This window comes from Papaver somniferum, chromosome 11, assembly GCF_003573695.1.
Source record: "Papaver somniferum cultivar HN1 chromosome 11, ASM357369v1, whole genome shotgun sequence".
In the NCBI taxonomy this organism is placed as follows: Eukaryota; Viridiplantae; Streptophyta; class Magnoliopsida; order Ranunculales; family Papaveraceae; genus Papaver; species Papaver somniferum.
In genome coordinates, this window is record NC_039368.1 from 132,609,976 (window position 1) to 132,629,269 (window position 19,294).

A 19,294-nucleotide genomic window follows, 5' to 3' on the forward strand; every position below is an offset into this window, starting at 1 on the left:
AGCACAATGCACTCGACCAAATATTTCATCCTCAGTAAACTTGTTAGATAGATATAGCTCATCCCGACGCAGCATCATTGGAATGATATAATGAATGCAATCATATACTTAAAGGGAACCTTAACATGAGTTTGTTTTATCCCTACCAAGACATAAAGAGGGACGCTAAAGGAAGTGTGATCTAAAATTTGTTAATTATGAAGGAACATTAATCTCTTCTCCCACGAAAGTAATCATGGGAAGATGTAGTATATTTATTTTCTAAGGCATTGTATATAATCACTTTCGAAAAGCACATGACCAAAGGAATTGTCTGGAAACTACCCTGAATGGGATCTAGGGGAGTTTCCAAGGAAATGTTGTGCACTTCGAAATGTGAAATTGTGTTGCACTCTTTTTTCTTCGATGGATATTAATTTTTCCCACAAAGTTTCGTTAATCGACAAGGTTTTTTGCGAGACAGCGGTAACTATACCAGGTATATATTTAATGTTGAAGACTTGAAGATGGTATTGATATTATCGAACAATATCGAAATCAAATAAATGAAACACGATAGTTTTTAAAGCGAAACCACTTCCAAAATAAATACAACGAAGAAAGGATTGTAGCGCAACAGTTTTCAACACAAGTCACCATCAGTAGTAATATATATTCTTATTACATATCAATATGCAGGCTTTTCATCAATTACCCATGAAACGTGCAAAGGATATTGTGTGTGGGTAATCGACAAGGGCAAACTTTTGGGATCACGTTGTACTCATTTTCTCTTCACCAAGGTTTTGTCCCAATGAATTTTCCTTGCCAAGGTTTTCACGAGGAAATATGTACGAGTCTCACTCTATTTTATGTTTTCTTTATGTTATACTATTTTTTCTTAGTTTAGGTTTAGTCCCTCTGGATTTTTCTAACGAGGTTTTGATGAGAAAATTGAATTAGACATAGTGGTCATCAAGGAGAGAACTTAAAATAGACCGGCCTTTGCATTTTAGAAGCGATATACTATGTATTCTTCAACTGACTCAGAGGGGCCCGCTTGTGTAAAACTTTGTACGGGGAAATCAGAGACCATCATTACCATCAACGCGGCTGCTAGGAGAGTGAGAGATGCAAATATATCTGCTAAAAAATGATAGGAGTACAAAAGAACGTGGTCAATCCTTTAGTGTTCGTGTCTGTCTTTTGCCTAAGGCCTAAATGAAATGAAATTAACAAGATATAATTTCATCTTATTTTGGTTTCATTTTAGATTATTTAGCACTTTTTAAAGGCGTGGTTAAATTAGTTATGAACAAATACTCTTTTGTGATATTGTTGTCAAGATCTATATCCGAAAAATTATATTCAAAGTATTATATATGTGAAGCACAATATATGAATTATTGGACCACACTAGGAGAGCATTACAGAGCCTTAGGTCTATGTGTGGCGGCCCATAAATGTGACCACGGTTTCCTCCTAGACTATGAATAGATCCTTGTTCATATGTAATACACTACATTGATATCCAATAAATAATAATTTCCCATTCTCTTTTTTATCAATAGTTCTTCCATGTTATAGTAATACTACAACAGAATACAAATTACAACATTTTTATGAGTTTTTACACATTACGTACATTTTGCTTGGGTAGCTAATACAAGGATTTTTATTTGTTCGATTTCTCGTCATATGCCAAATTATTAATATAAAACATGTCTATCATAAAATAAAAAATAACTTTCTTGAAGTTAAACTTTTGTAATAACAACCATTTTTTTCCGATTAACAATAACCATTTCAGAGTTCAACAATTGAAAATATCAAAAGAAACACGAATAGGTTTATTTGTTGTTTTTATATCTCGATTGGTTCGTCTCTTCCGACTTGTTACTACCTACTTAAATATATCAACTGAAACTTATCAAATAGTTATAGAATTTATTGGAATCTAAACTTCTGTTACCTAACAAGTCGGGTGTAAAATTGACTAAACTACCTCTGAGTCGGATTTATGAGCCTAGTCACACATCGAGTCAAACACCAGATAAAAAAATGTGAAGATCCAACATCTTACTCGATACAAATCTAAGAATAATAAAATACAAATATTAAATCATATCCAAACAAACAAAGTGGAAGTCTATAAAATATACACATTTGTCTTGAATGTGTGCACAAACACATAAGACACTTTTATTTAAGAAAATCACAATTTTTTTTATTTTTTTTGATGTGAACAAAATCACAACATGTAAATATAAAATATCCAAATGTTTTCAACAGCACAGTTTTCTAAATTTTCCACATATTTGCCCATTCATCAAGTGATTTAGTTGAAGACCCATTTTCTTCCAACACATTTGATGCAGCAGCTTGAAGTTTTGTCATCCTACTCTTAATATTCTTTCCTTCTTCTCCTACCATAAGCCCCTTGACAACTCTTGAAATTTCATCACGCCTGATAATTCCTCGTCCGTCTGCCTTTGGCCTCAGTGCAACCTTCAAATCTTCAAGCATTACAGCATTCATTTTTTGCTCTGCAAAAAGCGGCCATGCAATTAGAGGGATGCCGTGTACTACACTTTCAAGGGTCGAATTCCACCCGCAATGCGTTAAGAAGCCGCCCGTCGACTTGTGGCTAAGGACCTGAACTTGTGGAGCCCATGAAGGAACAACCAAACCCAGATTTTTGGTTCTTTCTAAAAACCCCTCTGGTAAGAAATCAAAAGGATCAGCAGTACCTTGGGAATGGAAGACCATTCCATTGTCACTGGGAATCCTTGCAACCAACAAAAATCTTTGTTCACTCATTTCTAGGCCTAGAGCTAATTCAGTCAGTTGCTGGCTGGAAAGGGCACCGACACTTCCAAAAGAGACGAATAGAACGGAGCCAAGTGGTTGATCATCCAACCACTTCAAAGAGCCCGACTCATCAGACACATTGTCATTCCCACCTGTCCGGATAAGTGGTCCAACCGGGTAAATTGGCGGGTTACCAAATTCTTTCTCCTTCAGAGCTTTAATGGTACCCGTTTCCAAACCTTCAAAGGTGTTTACCAAGACACCTGCAGCAGATTTATACCTTTTGGCATGGTGTAAAACCCATGTGTAACCCTCGTTTTTCTTATCTTGCAACGGTTCAAGAAGATCGATCCCACGGATGGGCACACACCCCGGAAGTCGAATCGGTTCAGGCACATCTCTGTACTCACAAGTGTAATCTTGATCCAATTTAGGCAATTGGAAAAACAAAGACAAAAGCATAGCTGTTGAAGGAAAGAAAATGTATGGTTTGACATTGAACTCTGTAGCAACATCAAAAGCTTCAGCACCAAAAAGGTCAACGACAAAGGCAACAACTCGGTGAGTTGAAGTGATGAGCTTAAACGAGTCAGAAAGAGATGGAAGCGAACGATTCACCATTACCGAAACGATAGTTTCGGGCTTAACATCAGGTGATAAATCACTCAAATCAAGAGGAGGTAAAATTATGAAGTTGATAGAACTAGGAAGGGAATGAAGAACAGATTCTTGAGATTTAGAAGGAGACCCAGTTTGAGTTTCAGCTGGAATAGTGAATGTGACTGAGAAGCCATGATTAAGAACTAGCCGTTTAGCTAACTCAATGAATGGGATAAGATGACCCATACCTGGACTTGGGAGCATAATGATATGGGGCTTGACAATTTCTGAAGTTGCTTCCATTGCAGAAGATTGGATTGGATTGGATTGGATTGATTGAGATGGTGTTGAAGATGAAGATCAATCGGGAACTTTAGTAAAGTAAGAAGTCGATGAAAATTTTGTTTTCAGATCTAAATACAATGGTCATGAATTAAAAGTATTTATATAGATGTGGACAAATCAAGTAGAAAAATGAATCACGACAGCTAACCAAATGAATGTGTATATTATGGGGTGGTTGTCTTTCTTATTTTAATGAACGAATGTGATGTCAGTATTGACATAATCAAATGTACATGATGCAACTAAGTACGTGTACATTGGGGGGCAATCCATGAGCACTTAATTCGAACCTTCAGAACTAGGAATGCCGACTCGGAGGGTGGACCACTGGGACAATTTTATTTCGAAGAAATTTTCCGTTGAAATCTCGGAATAACTGCCAAAATTTCGTTTTAGATTGTTATATTCATAGTAGGCATAACAAATATTTTTCATACATTTTCCGCACATAGATGCGTATAGATATAATAAAATATTTCCTTGTTTATGAAAAATGTTACTTTCACTTTTTCATTTTAGCATAAAAATATGCCAAATAGAAAAAGTAAAAGTAGCACTTTTTCAGAAACGGAGGTAGTATCACAAGTCTTTTTTAAGGGAAAAAAAACAAATCTTCATTCGAAATAGCAAAATACCCGAGATACATACAAATTTCAATCGAAATTTCGGTCAATTTCGGCCGAGTCAACCGAAATTCAACCAAGATTTCCGGCCAATTCCGTCCAATTCTGCTTAGATTCCGTCTCGGCGAAATTAAACATTTCGCTCCCTTGAGTGCCGAAACCGAAAATATCTCGGCCATCTCGACCGAGATCAACTACATTGGTTATGACCAAATGAGAATGATTAGTCCGGACATATTAATGTCATTGTAGTACAGTGGTAAGTCCTTGGTGATGATAGAGATTTGTTAGAGGGAGGAAGAAAACATCTTATGAGAGGAAGCTTTTCTTAGATTAATAGATGTGGACCATTGGATAAACTGTATTTTCCTCTCATAAGATGTTTTCTTTCTCCCTATAACAAAAGTGGTGATAATACCATCAACTTGAGTTTGAAATTTGTGTGTGTCACATTCTTTATCAATCAAAAAATAGAAAAGATTTCTTTCATGAACATCAAGTACAAATGTGTTACAGTATCAAATCTAAATCAACTACATAACTACTGAAGAGTTTATAAACTTGTGGCATCAAGAACCAAACTTCTTACAGAAGAGAAAGTACCCATGATACCTACTCCTGTAAATACAACCATAATAATGATGTTGATCCAATAGGTTAGAGATGATTTTGTTGGTTTGTGAGTCATATTGTACATGAGCATTGGAAGTATGAAATCTAATGGGATAAATCCGATTCCACCGATTATACCATTGATATCCCCGAAGAATGGTAACATTGCCGCAACAAATGCACAAAATATCATGTACAATGATCTTAGTAGTAACCTAGGTATTAGGTTTCTCTTTGAGTACATCCCTTCTTTCACATTAGCTGATTGTGTCTCCAAAATCTCATATGCAACTTGTGAATATACCTGTTTTGCATCCAAACGCAAAAATTATAACCAGCTTATAAAGATGGTAAAGTCACTGGGAATGAATCCATGGGTACTTACCAGGCCGATTGGAAGGAGTTGAAGGATGACGAATACAACGATAAGCCCCATCACCCAAGTGGGAACCAAAGCAGGTCCATCATCTGGTAATAAATTCCTAAGAACATTTGCAGAGGACTGATTTCCAAAAGCCCAGTATCCAGATACAGAAGTTGAATAGAAAGTGAGGACTATGACACTGTAACACATTATTAGCCCTTTCACCATCTTTCCTGTTGCTGGTGGCGCCATTGTTGCCTGCACCAAACCAAATCCTTAAAACCTTAGAACCTCAAAAGATTGAGCATAAAGAAAAAGTCTTTGGTACTACGCGGGTTGATATTCATGTTGCTTTTTTTTTTTTTTGGAAAAGGTTAAGTATGCATACTTGTATCTCTGGAAATATTCCGTTTCCTAAAATCGTTGCGACGATAGATATTGATGTGAAGGCATCAAAAGCTCTAGTTGATTGTTTTGGGTTCAATGAGTAATCCTTTGGTGGTGCATTTTTGGAGGACCCTGCAACATAAGAACCATTTGCCATAAATAATTAAGAAATGTGAGTTTGGCCGGCCCATTTGGTAAAAGAAATATAAAATGAGCTCCACAAATGGGACTAACCTGCGTGAATACAAGCACCAACAACAAGAGAAGTGTAACCCAAACTAAGGAGAAGAGAACCAAAATTGATGTAACGAAGCGAATGAAAAGAAGGTAGTTGCGAAAGAAGTATCATCACAAAAGTCACCATCATTATGAAATGATACAACTTCAATGGCCCCTCTGGAACTATATTTGAATACAAAATCTGCAAGTCAGCGTTATAAAACATTAAGATAACTGTTAACAACAACAAACACAGCAATAATGGGTATGAGCATTCACACTAGATTTTAAAAATTGTCTTATAACATGTCAAGCTTGGAAGTTAGAAATAACAATGTTGCTTTTTCTAAACAAGTACACTGCCGAAATGGCAAAATTTTCACACGATATTGAGTTTGCGTATAAATTCCATATAGGTTGAATTTTCGTATAAAACCACACCAATTCAAAAGCAAGTATGGGCTTTCAAATTGAGAATGAATACTCGAACAAATTCGCCGTTTGGATTCATAGGGGATTTAAGAACGAGTACAGGTTTCAATCAAATATGAAATACGTCCCCAAACTTAAACTAGGTGAAGATTTTGTGTCTGGATATCGCTATAAATGGCAATTTCCATCCTTGCCATCTTTGGCAATGTTAAATGATATAAACTTTTGACATATATATATGCAACTATGCCCATTGTATTGTGATTGAAATTTCATTGATACAAGAGTAAAAATACAAAAAAGTAATGTCACATGTGTACAAAATCGGAGTCGTTTCATTTAGCAAGATATATGGTTTTACCTTGATAGAGTCGGCCGACAGCAAGATAGTTCCAATAGTTATTCCAGTGTTTACAGCAGTTTGAATAAATATCACAAAATAAAACATGCCCCCAGACCCTACATCAAACAATACAGAGTCATATATTCAAACACCAAGTGGGCGTAAGTTACAACTAATTAGCAGATGAATACAAAATGAAATAAATGGGTGAGGTTGACGACATTACCAAGAACGTCAGAAGCAAGCTCCCGGAATCTGATATGCCGGCGACCTTGATTTTCACACAGCTCAAGAACTTTGGACATGAGATAATATGAATAGAACGTTACGACACCCATTACTGTCAAGCAAATGAATCCTAATATCCATCCTAATCCCCTGAACACATACGGTAATGCTAATATTGACGGTCCGACAATCGCCGTTGTTAGATGAAATCCCGCATGCCACCAGTCCCCTAAGTTTATCAAGAATGAAACACAAAATCAAAACAAAAATGAATGAGAACACTTAGTATTATTTAGTTTAGTATGCTATATATTACCTTTGGATTCCAATACGAATACTGCTCCGCCATCGTGTTTGCCAGTACTAGTCGTTCCGGTAATTGGATTTCCGTTTGGTTTTGGTGGGAGGAGAGAAGAAAGAAGGGAATCAGGGGAGGAGGAGGTGGTGATGGCCATGGATGGAGCAGGAAATCTTGGTTGTCGAGTTTGTCGGAAATGACTCGAGATTTGGGTGCTTTTATTAAAAATAAAGGGGAGATGGAAGAACTTTTTCGTCCGAGTCCAAAAAACACACCTAGTGGAGGTTGAAGTTTCAATAGGCTTGCTTTAGGGCAATTCCAATATGCAATAGAAGATTGGTTCATTTTGCTACCGTTATGGAACCGGCAAACATAAGAAATGGATAGGTAAATCAATAAATTTGAGGATTTGTCCATTACAGTCTAGCAAGAGACGGGCATTTCTTTTTCAATCAGTGCGGACTAATTTATGTAGGGCGGTCTAAGTCCAACTTTTAGCGTCTTTACTCCTATCGTGTCGCGAAAGTCCGCCGCCGAACTTAACGGCTAAATCCAACAGCTCTCTTTGAATTATCTAGAGACACTCACATCCCGTTCATTATATCACACCTTCTCTGTACCATCTTTAATCTCTCATAAATACATTCATATTAATATCAAAAATGACAAGATATTCGCAATAAAAATCTAATAGAATTCGTGATTATGAAAAAGATTAGTCAATTTGTAGGAATTATGTACGCTTTACAAAAGATGCTATCAGTTGTTGCCAGCAAGTGGGAAACACATTTTATAACAAACTTTGTGAAGAAACCAGTAACATCTATAATCGTGATAGTGAAGAGTTGTCTCAACGTTTTTATACTATCAGCAAAGACTTTAGTGAATACGTAGCTTTGGTCAAGCAAATATACCAAAGCAAAAGAAGCTGTGAAGGTGAACCAGATGTGATAAGAACAAATTTGTATTTCGCTTTGGTAAATTTCTCAGATTTTGTACTATTTTAATTAAATTATTTTTCGTAAATTGTAGGAATGAAAATGCCGAAAAAAGTGGCAAAGAACCCACAAATTTGGATTCCAACATGAGAGTTATTTCAACATTCCGAAGAAGCTTAATAGATCTAATCTATATGTGTTAAAAGCAAATTACCATATGGACCAAGTTCGCAGGAATTTCAGAATTGCACACTTGTTTCCTCGCCAGAAGCAAATTCAACCCCACTTACTGGGTCTCCATTGTAGGTAGGAACATAACAATTTAAATCTCTATGTTCATAATAATGTCAAAAGAAAAAAAGGAGGGGTCAGAAAACTACAAAAGCAACGAGGGATGAAGCCCGAAAAGCATAGTTCAACAACGGAGTTTAATTATGCGACGTACATGAAACGATCGTCATGTGGAACTATCTAGATCAGCAGAGAGAAACTTGGTGTGAAGGAAACTTCGAAAAAGTCGTTTTCCGCGAGAACAACATTACATGGATTTTAACAAGAATGAAATTGTTTCCATGAACATTTCAATAGTGAATCTGTGACAACTTACGTTATAGGAAAGAGAAGTGGATAAGGTGGAACAATAATTGAACGAACAATAAAACCCAAAACCTTCCCAGCATAAGGATGATGATGCCTCTGGAAAAGAAAAAGAAGAGTAATACCACCTTGATTAGATGATTGTGTTTCAATGTAACTGTTAATTTTTATATAAGTTTAGACACTACATGTATTAGTTAGTTTTAATTTAAATAATAGCTAAGTTTTAAGTTTTATTTTTTAAGCAATTTAGTTTTAAGTTGAATGTAATAGTTAGTTTTAATCTAATCCTTATGAGAAGAACAAGAATCAAGACTTTCTCTCTCATGGCGATTTTCCTCTGCAAACTCAGCCTCACAACTGTTTCAATCTTAGGATTTGAATCAGTTTGTGAGTGTGCTAATTGAACTTTTTCGCCATCCAAAGACGGTTCAATGATCCTTCCCCTCGGGGCCGAAATTTATTGATTAGTGGATTTTTTTGCTTTTCGCTATGTGTTTTGTTTTTTAGTTTTAGTTTTCTATGTTTACTATTAGATCTAAAAAAAGGAGAGATCGTATAATAAAGGAGTTAGAAAATCTCAATCTATGGGGAGTTCTTTGAAACCAGACACGGGGTCTAGCTCTGGTTTTACCAATGAAGAAGATAACATTGGTGTTATTAAGGTAATAAAGTCCACAAAAAGAGGCAGTAGAGAATTCAGATCTTGGATAGCAATAGACAAAAAGATAGTTTTATGGATGATCCATATTTTAGTGTCTACAAAGGAAAAATGGTCAGAGAGGCTAGGTGAAAATGTTTGTCTGATGCAACTACAAAACAATGATGTTGGAGAATATTTGAGATTATCCGGATTTAAAAAGAATGGTGAAAGTAAGAAGTTCAATATTTGCTTTCCTGGTGGCTATAATAGAGAGTATTGGTCTATGCTAGCTGAAGTAATGGATACATTTTTAGCTAAGAAGAAAAATTATTCTATGGGATCTTTACAGTCCAACTCTAGTTTTCCGAAGATGCACCTTGAGGACTCTTCAGTTTAGAAATGGGGCTTGGTAAAGATTTCACATAAGACTCCTTGGAGGAAGATTGTTGGGTTTATAAAACGGAAGATCAGAACTTCTATATACATTGAGTTTAAGGAAATCAACATCCTCTCTCTGCACTTTTCTAAATGGAGGAAGAAGAATGGAAGAGTTTATGGAAGCCAATAATTTGGACTCAGAATGACATAATAATTAAATTTTGCAAGCGAGGACAAAGATACTACGATCATTTTTCAAACACACCAAAGATGTGAGTTCTTCAGGAGCTCAAGTCATGGAGGATAAGGAGGATGCTCAACATAATATTCATATAGATAATTATTATAAACAAGTCCAATGGTTTAAAATCAAGGGCCTGCCTCTCAAATTATGGAATTCAAAATCTATGGTCATGATTGGTAACAAGTTGAGAGATATGCACAGAATCTCAATGAAAACTTTGCATATCAAAGATAAAAGCGGTTGTCATTTTTTCAGGGTATCTGTTAATGGTGGTTGCCAAGGTGTACCAACGGTGTTGTTAATGGAGTTGGAAGGAGAGAAGATGGTGATGCAGATTAATTGGGATCCGAGATATTTGCCTAAGGATCAGCCAAATGATCTAGAATATGGTCAAAAATTTGACAAGATATTTCAGGTAACAAACTTGGAGAATTCAAATTTTGTTTCCTCAGCACGCAATTCTCGCAGTAAGATGGACGGTGATGATGACTCAAATCCAAAGGTGGTGAGTAGGGAAACCATTCAAGGCTATATTAAAGACGGCGTGGGTCATGTAATTAGTGAGGATAAAGATGGCAGCTGGATTTTTGTTTCAAATCCTAGAAGAAGTGTATCATTGGATCACAATTCAAATACTAATAATTCATTAAATGAGTCGGGGTCTCGTTTCAGAAACTTACGTGATGAAGAAGTCTTTGTGAACGGAATCATGGGTATATACAGTAATGAAGAAAAAAAACGAGAATCATCGACTGAGGAGAGTGCCAGAAAGGAGATGGAAGATGAAGTCGTTCAACATTTAAACTTGACGAAGAATATTACAGAAGGTGGAAAGAGACAATAGACAAGACTGTTAATTGTTTTGTGAACCTAGCATGCAATTATGGTTACATTAATTAGTAATGAGAACGTTTTGTGTTTGAGGAAGAATATGACTCAACTTGTCGTTAAATATAAAGACAGGTTCAATAGTCAGGAGGAGGATAATGTAAACAATAATTTGGAGCAACTTAATATGGAGAAGGAGATTACATATCAACATAGCTTTCCACGGGATGAGGAGTTGGTAGGGTGTTCAGAATTACAAAGGATGAGCATTGGTGATGGATTTTAAAACCTTAAGCTACAACATCAGGGGTCCTAAGATAATTTCTCTTAAAAATCTCATTAACAGTCAAAAATGTGTTGTTTGCCTAGTTCAATAAACTAATATTATGAAATTTTCTAACTGGTTCATAAGACATCTTTGGAATGATGATTTTTTTGAATGGTCATATATCCTATCCGTGGGTGCTAGTGGTGGTGTTTTATCTATTTGGGACAGAAGATGAGAGGATTGGATACAACAATATATCTACTTTGTTAACAAATAAAGTAAATGACTTCAAATGTGCTATAACAAATGCTTACATCCCTTGTGAGTATAATGCTAGAGCTGAGTTCTGGGAAGATATGGAGGAGGTCAGACATTGGTGGGTTGAGCCAATTTTCTTTGCAGAAGACTTTAATGCAGTAAGGTCAGATGAAGAAAGACATAGGGGTAAAGCAGATAGTAGAAATTATGAATTTTTGAACAACTTCATTCTTCGACAAGAGTTGGTGGACCAATCTTTGGTAGGTGGTTCTTATACCTGGTCTAATAACCAAACTGACCCTTTGCTTTGCAAGATTGATGGGTTTTTATTTAGTGTTGATTTTAATGAGGAATTTCCTAATGCTTTACAAATTGCACTAACTAGAACATTGTTTGATCATCACCCTCTTATGATTATTACTAGTCATTCTATCAGCAATAAACCTGATTTCAAACTGGAAAAAAGTTGGATTGAACATAAAGGTTTTGAGTAAAAGTTTGTTGTTTGGTGGAATGTTATGTAATTCAGTGAAAGCTCTAGTTCAGTATTTTTTCTAAAACTTAATAATCTTAAGTACTTTGTTAAGTCTTCGGGTTTGATTGAGTTTGGAAAAGTTTGTAAAGAAAAAAGGATGTTAACTTAGAAAATTGGTGAACTTAATATTTTGGAGGAGAGTGGTGTTCTTCTTCCTGTGCAGTTTAAGAAATTCAACTCAAGTTAAAGATGAAAATGGTGGAAAACTCTGAAGCTAGAAAATGGCAGCTTAGAGTTAAACAAAATTGCTTGAATGAGGGTGATGCAAACAATGGATACTTCCATAGAATTTCAAGTTCAGGGAGAAAGAGGAACACTATATCTAAGCTTCAAATAGATGGTGTTGATTGCTTTGATCAAGATGCAATTAATTAAGAAATAAGAAATTTGAAAAACCGAGGGTCTAACAACCACACCCAATATTTTGTTTAGGAAATCTGTATGGACTAACTCCAATATATTTCCAAGAGAATCAACTAGACAGTCAGACTCAATCAAGGAAAATACATCCAAGAGTTATACCTTAATTTCTCAAATCAATCTGCAATCGAACATATAGAAATTTTGTACTCTATTAATTAATTTCTCAATCCCTCTATGTAGTGATCCAATATGTGGTTCCGCACGTTCTACTACTTCTCCGTTCATTTCCAATCATAAAAGGGAAGTAGGATTTCACAGATGGTTTCCCGTTTCAATCAAGAACTTCCTGGCTTCTGAAGATAAAAATACTATAGTACCAAATACCAATATCCAAGCGCCGAGAAATTTCAATCAACAACCAAAGGTTGGATTTACCAATTGATTGAACTACGCACAACCTGTGATATTTCAATTATATAAAAATATAATGCGGAACAGAAATAACACAGACACCAGAAAATTTTTAATGAGGAAACCCCAAATGCAGAAAAACCCCGGGACCTAGTCCATATTTGAACGCCACATTGTATTAAGCCGCTACAGACTCTAGCCTACTACCAATTAACTTCGGACTGGAATGTAGTTTAGCCCTAACCAATCTCACACTGATTAAAGTAAAGTCGCGTTCCTTATGCCTCTTGAACCACGCCGGATTCTGCGCACTTGATTCCCTTAGCTGATCTCACCCACAACTAAAAGTTGATACGACCCAAAGTCGATGACTTGATAAAAAAATCTGTCTCACATAGAAAAGCCTATTGAATAGATAATCTATCTCCCACAGAAATACCTACGAGTTTTGTTCCGTCTTTTTGATAAATCAAGGCGAACATGAACCAATTGATACACCAGTCTTATATTCCCAAAGAACAGCCTAGTAATATCAATCACCTCACAATAATCTTAATCATATGGAAGCGAAACAAGATATTGTGGAATCACAAACGATGAGACGAAGATGTTTGTGACTACTTTTTATCTTACCTATCGGAGATTAAATCCCGAGAAAATCTTAGAGAAGATAGTACTCAACACGATAGAACAAAGTAAGATCAGAACATGCAACTACATAGAAAATAGTTGGGTCTGCCTTCAGAATCCCAATGAAGTCTTTAAGTCATTAATATATAATATGGTTTTAGGAAAAACCTAGGTTAAAGTAGAATCGACTCTAGTCGCAACTAGTATCACGCAGGAGGTGTGGGAATTAGGTTTCCCAGTTGCTAGAGTTATCCGTTATATAGTATTCAAATCAGGGTTTTCAACCAATGCTACCTTGGTAACAAAGCATTCAATATTCACAGTTAGATGAAAACCTGATTAGACTCAAGCTAATATCTTTCAACCGTTAGATCGAACTTAGCTTGTTATACACAAATGAAATGTGACTTCATTTAGGTATGAGTAATTTGTTCCTCAATGTGTGCGCATGCATGGTTGGCTCAATAATAGTTAACCGAAGTTATCCATATGAACACTTTCATATCAACCTTGTTCATCTTAATCACAACTAGTTCAAATGACTCAAATGAAACTACTTGTGGAGTTGTTCTTTTGTTTATATTCTCACAGAAGTATACAAGACATAATTGAAGCAAAATCAATTTTGATTCACTTGAATCAATTCATGAACATTATAGCCACGATTTGCAAAAGATTGCATTCTTTATTATATAAATGTATTTGTTCATGAACAAACCGATTTTATAACTTAAGCTACTCAAGTATGCAAACGGGTACGCATACTTAGAGTTTAGGACTTGGTTTGGGTTCGCCGGTATGCGAACGGGACCAAACTCAATTGAATTCCCGGACTTGAACTTTTAAACTGGTACGCATACGGGTATGCATACTAAGTTCCCGACTTCAACTATCAAACCAGTACGCATACGCGTATGCATACTATGGTTCCCAGACTTTGAATAACTTGCAACAGTTAGCATACAAGTACGCATACTTCTTTATATCCAATCAATGGTTAATCGTTCTAAACTCCATGTTAATCATTCAAACATTCTTAGAAGACGAGAATAGTTGTCTTATACAAACTATTATCTTCAAAGCAATTTTCAAGTGATCAATAGATCAATACGAAACATTCCGAGTCTATATCAAATGACTGTCTCACAAAAATCATATAAGATGTTACCAGGCGATTTTCACATGATCATCTTTTGACTTTCGTCAAGAATAAAGGTGAACTTGGTTAAAGCGAAAGCTTACCAACACATATTTCGAGAAATATGTAAGCGAGTTAAACTCAGCTCGAAATATCAAATGTGTATAATATAAAGTCTATGTAGCTATATGCCTTTTGTCTCAATAAGAGATAGAATAGAAATAGACTTCTGAGTGATAGATGAGTTCAAGTCTCCACATACCTTTTGTTAATGAAGTTCCACAAGCTCCCCTTAGTATTTCTTCGTCTTCAATGGATGAACGTCGTGAAGTATAAAACTCAATTACACATTCTATCCTAATCCGAGACATAGCTATAAGTAGACTAGAAATCAAGACTTATACTCTTATAGTTTTGGCAACTAAACTTGACAAACAAACTTGGGATAACAACGCTTGCAAGTTCGACCGAGCGTTTATATTTGAGTTTGAATTTGAATTTGAATTTCAATTTGGGTTTCATTTGAGTTCCATTTGACTTGACTTTGTTTGAGTTCTATTTGAATTGACTTTGCTTTGAGTTCCATTTGACTTGACTTTGACTTGTGTTCCATTTAACTTGACTTGACTTTGATGCAGACAGATTATTTCAGATTTAGCCATTCAGGCATTTCAGCAAATCTGAATCTATATTTTTTTTTATATATTATAATTTAAGTCTGAGACCCACGGCTAAGGGTCTGTACCTCGTTACCCTTAAAATCAGTTGTTATTTTGACACCCATGGCTAACGGTCGTACAAAACAGAGACGCTTTATCAGAGACCCCTACAAAGACGGTTAAAACTGGTCGTATAACTCGTATATATGACTTGTCCTCACGGTCACGGAACTTATGTTTTCCACTAGTGATAATTAACAAGCATTTGTTTCATCCATAGAAGTTGAGTACAACATGATCCTGCTGCAATATATTCTGATTCACATGTTGAGAGAGATTGTGAACTTTGTTTCTTGCTATGCCAAGCCACAAGATTCAATCCTACATAGTAGAAACCTGCAGATGCACTCTTTCTGTCTTCCACACATCTTGCCCAATCAACATCTGAATAGGCAGTAAGATTAGTGTTAGTATCAAAAGCATAAGAAAGACCATACCCGATATTGTGTTGAATGTATCACATGATCCTTTTTGCAGCTGCAAGATGAGACTCCTTTGGATTAGCCTGAAATCTAGCACAACAACCAACACTAAAAACAATATCAGGTCTAGTAGTTGTAAGATATAAAAGACTTCCAATGATAGATCGATAAAGTTTTTGATCCACACTTACTCCTTTCTCATCTCGATGTGGTTTACCAGTGGTGGGCATAGGAGTTAGTTTTGGAGTTGACTTATCAAGACCGAACCTTGTCACAAGATCCTTAGCATATTTTTCTTGAGATAAGTAAATTCCATCCTTCTGTTGTTGAATCTGTAATCCTAAAAAGAAATTTAATTCACCAACATTGCTCATTTCAAACCCCTTACCAAGAGAGACTTGAAAATCTTTTGCAAGTTTCTCAGATGTTGATCCATAGATGATATCATCTACATAGACTTGATCAATCACAACATCTTTCCCACTCCATTTGGTAAACAAGGTTTTACCAGCTCCACCTCTCGAAAAACCTTTCAAAAGAAGAGAAGTAGTTAGTTTTTCGAACCAGGCACGAGGTGCTTGTTTTAACCCATATAATGCATTGTTGAGCTTAAGGACATGATCTGGGAATTCGGGATTTTCAAATCCCTTAGGTTGAGCGACATAGACCTCTTCCTTTAAATTTTCTTTTAGGAACGCGGATTTTATGTCCATTTGAAACAACTTAACCTTAAGAAAACAAGCATGAGCTAATAACAATCGAATGGACTCAAGGCGCGCCACAGGAGAAAAGGTTTCGTCAAAGTTGATACCTTCAACCTGTGAATATCCCTGAGCGATGAGTCTGGCTTTTTTTCTAATAATGGTGCCAAATTCATCAGACTTGTTCTTGAATATCCATTTGGTACTAAAAATATTGATATTTGAGGGACAAGGTACAAGCTCCCATACATCTTTTCTTTGAAATTGATTTAGATCTTCATGCATTGCATTCACCCAAAAGGGATCACTAAGAGCTTCGTCAATATTTTTCGGTTCTACTTGCGATAGGTAACAACCTAAATTGCAAATATTTTGAAGTTGTCCTCTTGTCTTAGTTGTATAATCCTTTCCTCCAATAATATTGTGAGTATCATGATTCCTTTGAACCCGGAGGTGCCGAGGAGGATCACGTTCTTGTTCAGCAGGAATAGCCTGGTTAGGGATTTTCTCCTCGTCACTAAAAATGTCAGGATAAGTAACTATGGGAACTAGTTCTACTGATTCTGGAATTTCCTTGACTTTCTCAATTGTCTCAGTTGGAGGAAATTCAGCAGGAGAGCCATCATGACGAAAATTGCTCAGATCATCGATGATGACGTTTGTAGATTCCATCATAACGTGGGTTCTGAGATTAAAAACTCGAAAACCACGACTATCAGATGCATAGCCAAGAAAGATACCTTCATCGCTTTTAGAATCAAATTTCCTTTTTTTGTTCTCGATCTTTCATAATATAGCACTTACTTCCAAACACTCTGAGCTAATAATGTAGGTTGGGTTTCTTACTGTACCACAACTCATAAGGAGTATTTAGGGTTCTTGACACGGTTGATCAAATAGCATGTTGTGAAAACAACTTCTCCCTAAAACTTCAACGGTAAGTTTTTGTTATGGAGCATTACCCTTGCCATTTCTTGAATGTTCCTATTCTTCCTTTCTGCAACTCCATTTGCTTGTGGTGTAATGGGTGGTGAGTATTGTTGAATAATCCCCAGTTTGTCACAAAATTCAAACACCTTAGTGTCTTTGAATTCAGTTCCACGGTAACTTCTAATTTTCTTTAGCTTGCGACCTTGTTCGTTCTGGATTCTATTAACAATAGTATTGAATTCATTAAGGGTTTTATTCTTATGTGTTAAAAACGCCACCCAAGTGAATCTGGTGTAATCATCTACCATAACTAAAGCATACTTATTCCCAGCAAAAGTAGGTTGTTGAATAGGGCCGAAGAGATCCATGTGAATTAAATCAAGTGGAGATTTAGTGAGAATATATCGAGATGATTTATGTGGAACTTTCGTTTTTTTACCTTTTTGATAGGAACAACAGACACCTCAATCTTGGAATTTATTTTGGGAACACCTCTTACAAGTTCTTTGTTGATGATCTTAGTTAGAAAGCGATAATTGATGTGACCAAAATGTTGATGCCAAAGATGAGTATTTTCCACCTTAGTCAAATTGCAACAATTGCTAAACTGAGTATCTAAAAGATAACAGTTATTTTTACCACGAGTTCCCTGAAAAATTACTTTTCCAGTTTTGTATACAATGTCACATCCATTCACATTAAAGACATCTTTATGGCCTTTGTCACAAATTTGACTAACAGAAAGAAGATTAGCAGTCATACCTTTAACGTATATATACTACATAATGAATTTCAGGAACCCATGCAGCTTGATCGTCCCCTTCTTTCTTATGTAGAAAAAAATCTCATCTCTGAATGTTACTGGTCCTCCTTCAAAGTCGTTTAAGTTCACAAACCACAAAATATCTGCAGTCATATGTCGGCTACATCCACTATCAAAAACCATTGAAAGGGTGATGTTTATTTTAGAGCAAAAGCTCACATACTAACACTACTAACCCGATTGGGTTTTATTGTTAGAATTGTACACCTTTTGAGAGAAGTAATCAGTTGTTCAGATTTCTTGTGAAGATCACTAGCAACCTTTAAACGTTTCTTGAAGGCAATACACGTATGTTGAAAATGATTATGAGAACCACAAAACATACATGAACCAACATCAACAAACTCATTTGAGAGGTTTTGAGTCGCATCAGGTTTCACAAAGCCTAAACCTCTCTTATCTCCTGACTTTTGACAATTCTTCATGGAAGAATTAAAGGAGTTATCATATCCACTAGGAGTAACTTTGACAGATTTCAAATCCTTGCAATATCTGCAACAAGATCAGAATTGATCCTGATTTTTCATCCAAATTCTTTTGGAGAATATTTAGCTCTTCAGAACGTTCTCGAAGATCAGAGTTTTTGATATAAATTTCGCAATGAAGACCATCAATTTTCCTTATCAATCATTGTTTTTCTTGACAAAGATTTTTGATGATTTTTTCTAGATCAATGCACTCAACCTCAACGATGGTTTCTAGAACACACTCGGAGTTGAGTAAGATATTATTCTGGTGAAGCGTTTATAAAGACTTTACTATCCATAGAGTCAGATTGCTACAAACACAGACTTATAAGGTCTTAAACGTGTTTGTCTTCTCTAATACCAATTGAAAAACTGGGGGTCTAATAACCACACCCAATATTTCATTTAGGAAATCTGTATAGACTAACTCCAATATATTTCCAAGAGAATCAACTAGACAGTCAGACTCAATCAAGGAAAATACATCCAAGAGTTATATCTCAATTTCTCAAATCAATCTACAATCGAACAGATAGAAATTTGTAAACCAGACTAATATGAGAAATAAATTGGATGGTACCAAAGACCAATATCCAAGAGCCAATCAATTTCAATCAAGAACCAAAGGTTGGATTTACCAATTCATTGAACTACGCATAACCCGTGATATTTCAATTATATAAAAATATAATGCGGAAAATAAATAACACAGACAATAGAAATTTTGTTAACGAGGAAACCGCAAATGCAGAAGAACCCC

The 19,294-nt window shown here is 35.8% G+C and overlaps 1 protein-coding gene and 1 pseudogene across 1 annotated transcript; both read right to left on the reverse strand.

Annotated features, from left to right (window-relative positions):
* Positions 1–2,074: 2,074 nt before the first annotated feature.
* Positions 2,075–3,873, reverse strand: LOC113323805 (hydroquinone glucosyltransferase-like). Its single transcript, XM_026572153.1, has one exon. The coding sequence runs from the start codon at positions 3,691–3,693 to the stop codon at positions 2,281–2,283; it is 1,413 nt and encodes a 470-aa protein (XP_026427938.1). The 5' UTR covers positions 3,694–3,873; the 3' UTR covers positions 2,075–2,280.
* Positions 3,874–4,853: 980 nt separating this feature from the next.
* LOC113323804 lies at positions 4,854–7,586 on the reverse strand (annotated as a pseudogene).
* Between the last annotated feature and the right edge of the window lie 11,708 nt (positions 7,587–19,294).

Coding starts and splice junctions, on each gene's coding strand:
- LOC113323805 (XM_026572153.1), bottom strand. CDS start 3,693: ATGGAAGCAACTTCAGAAATTGTCAAGCCCCATATCATTATGCTCCCA.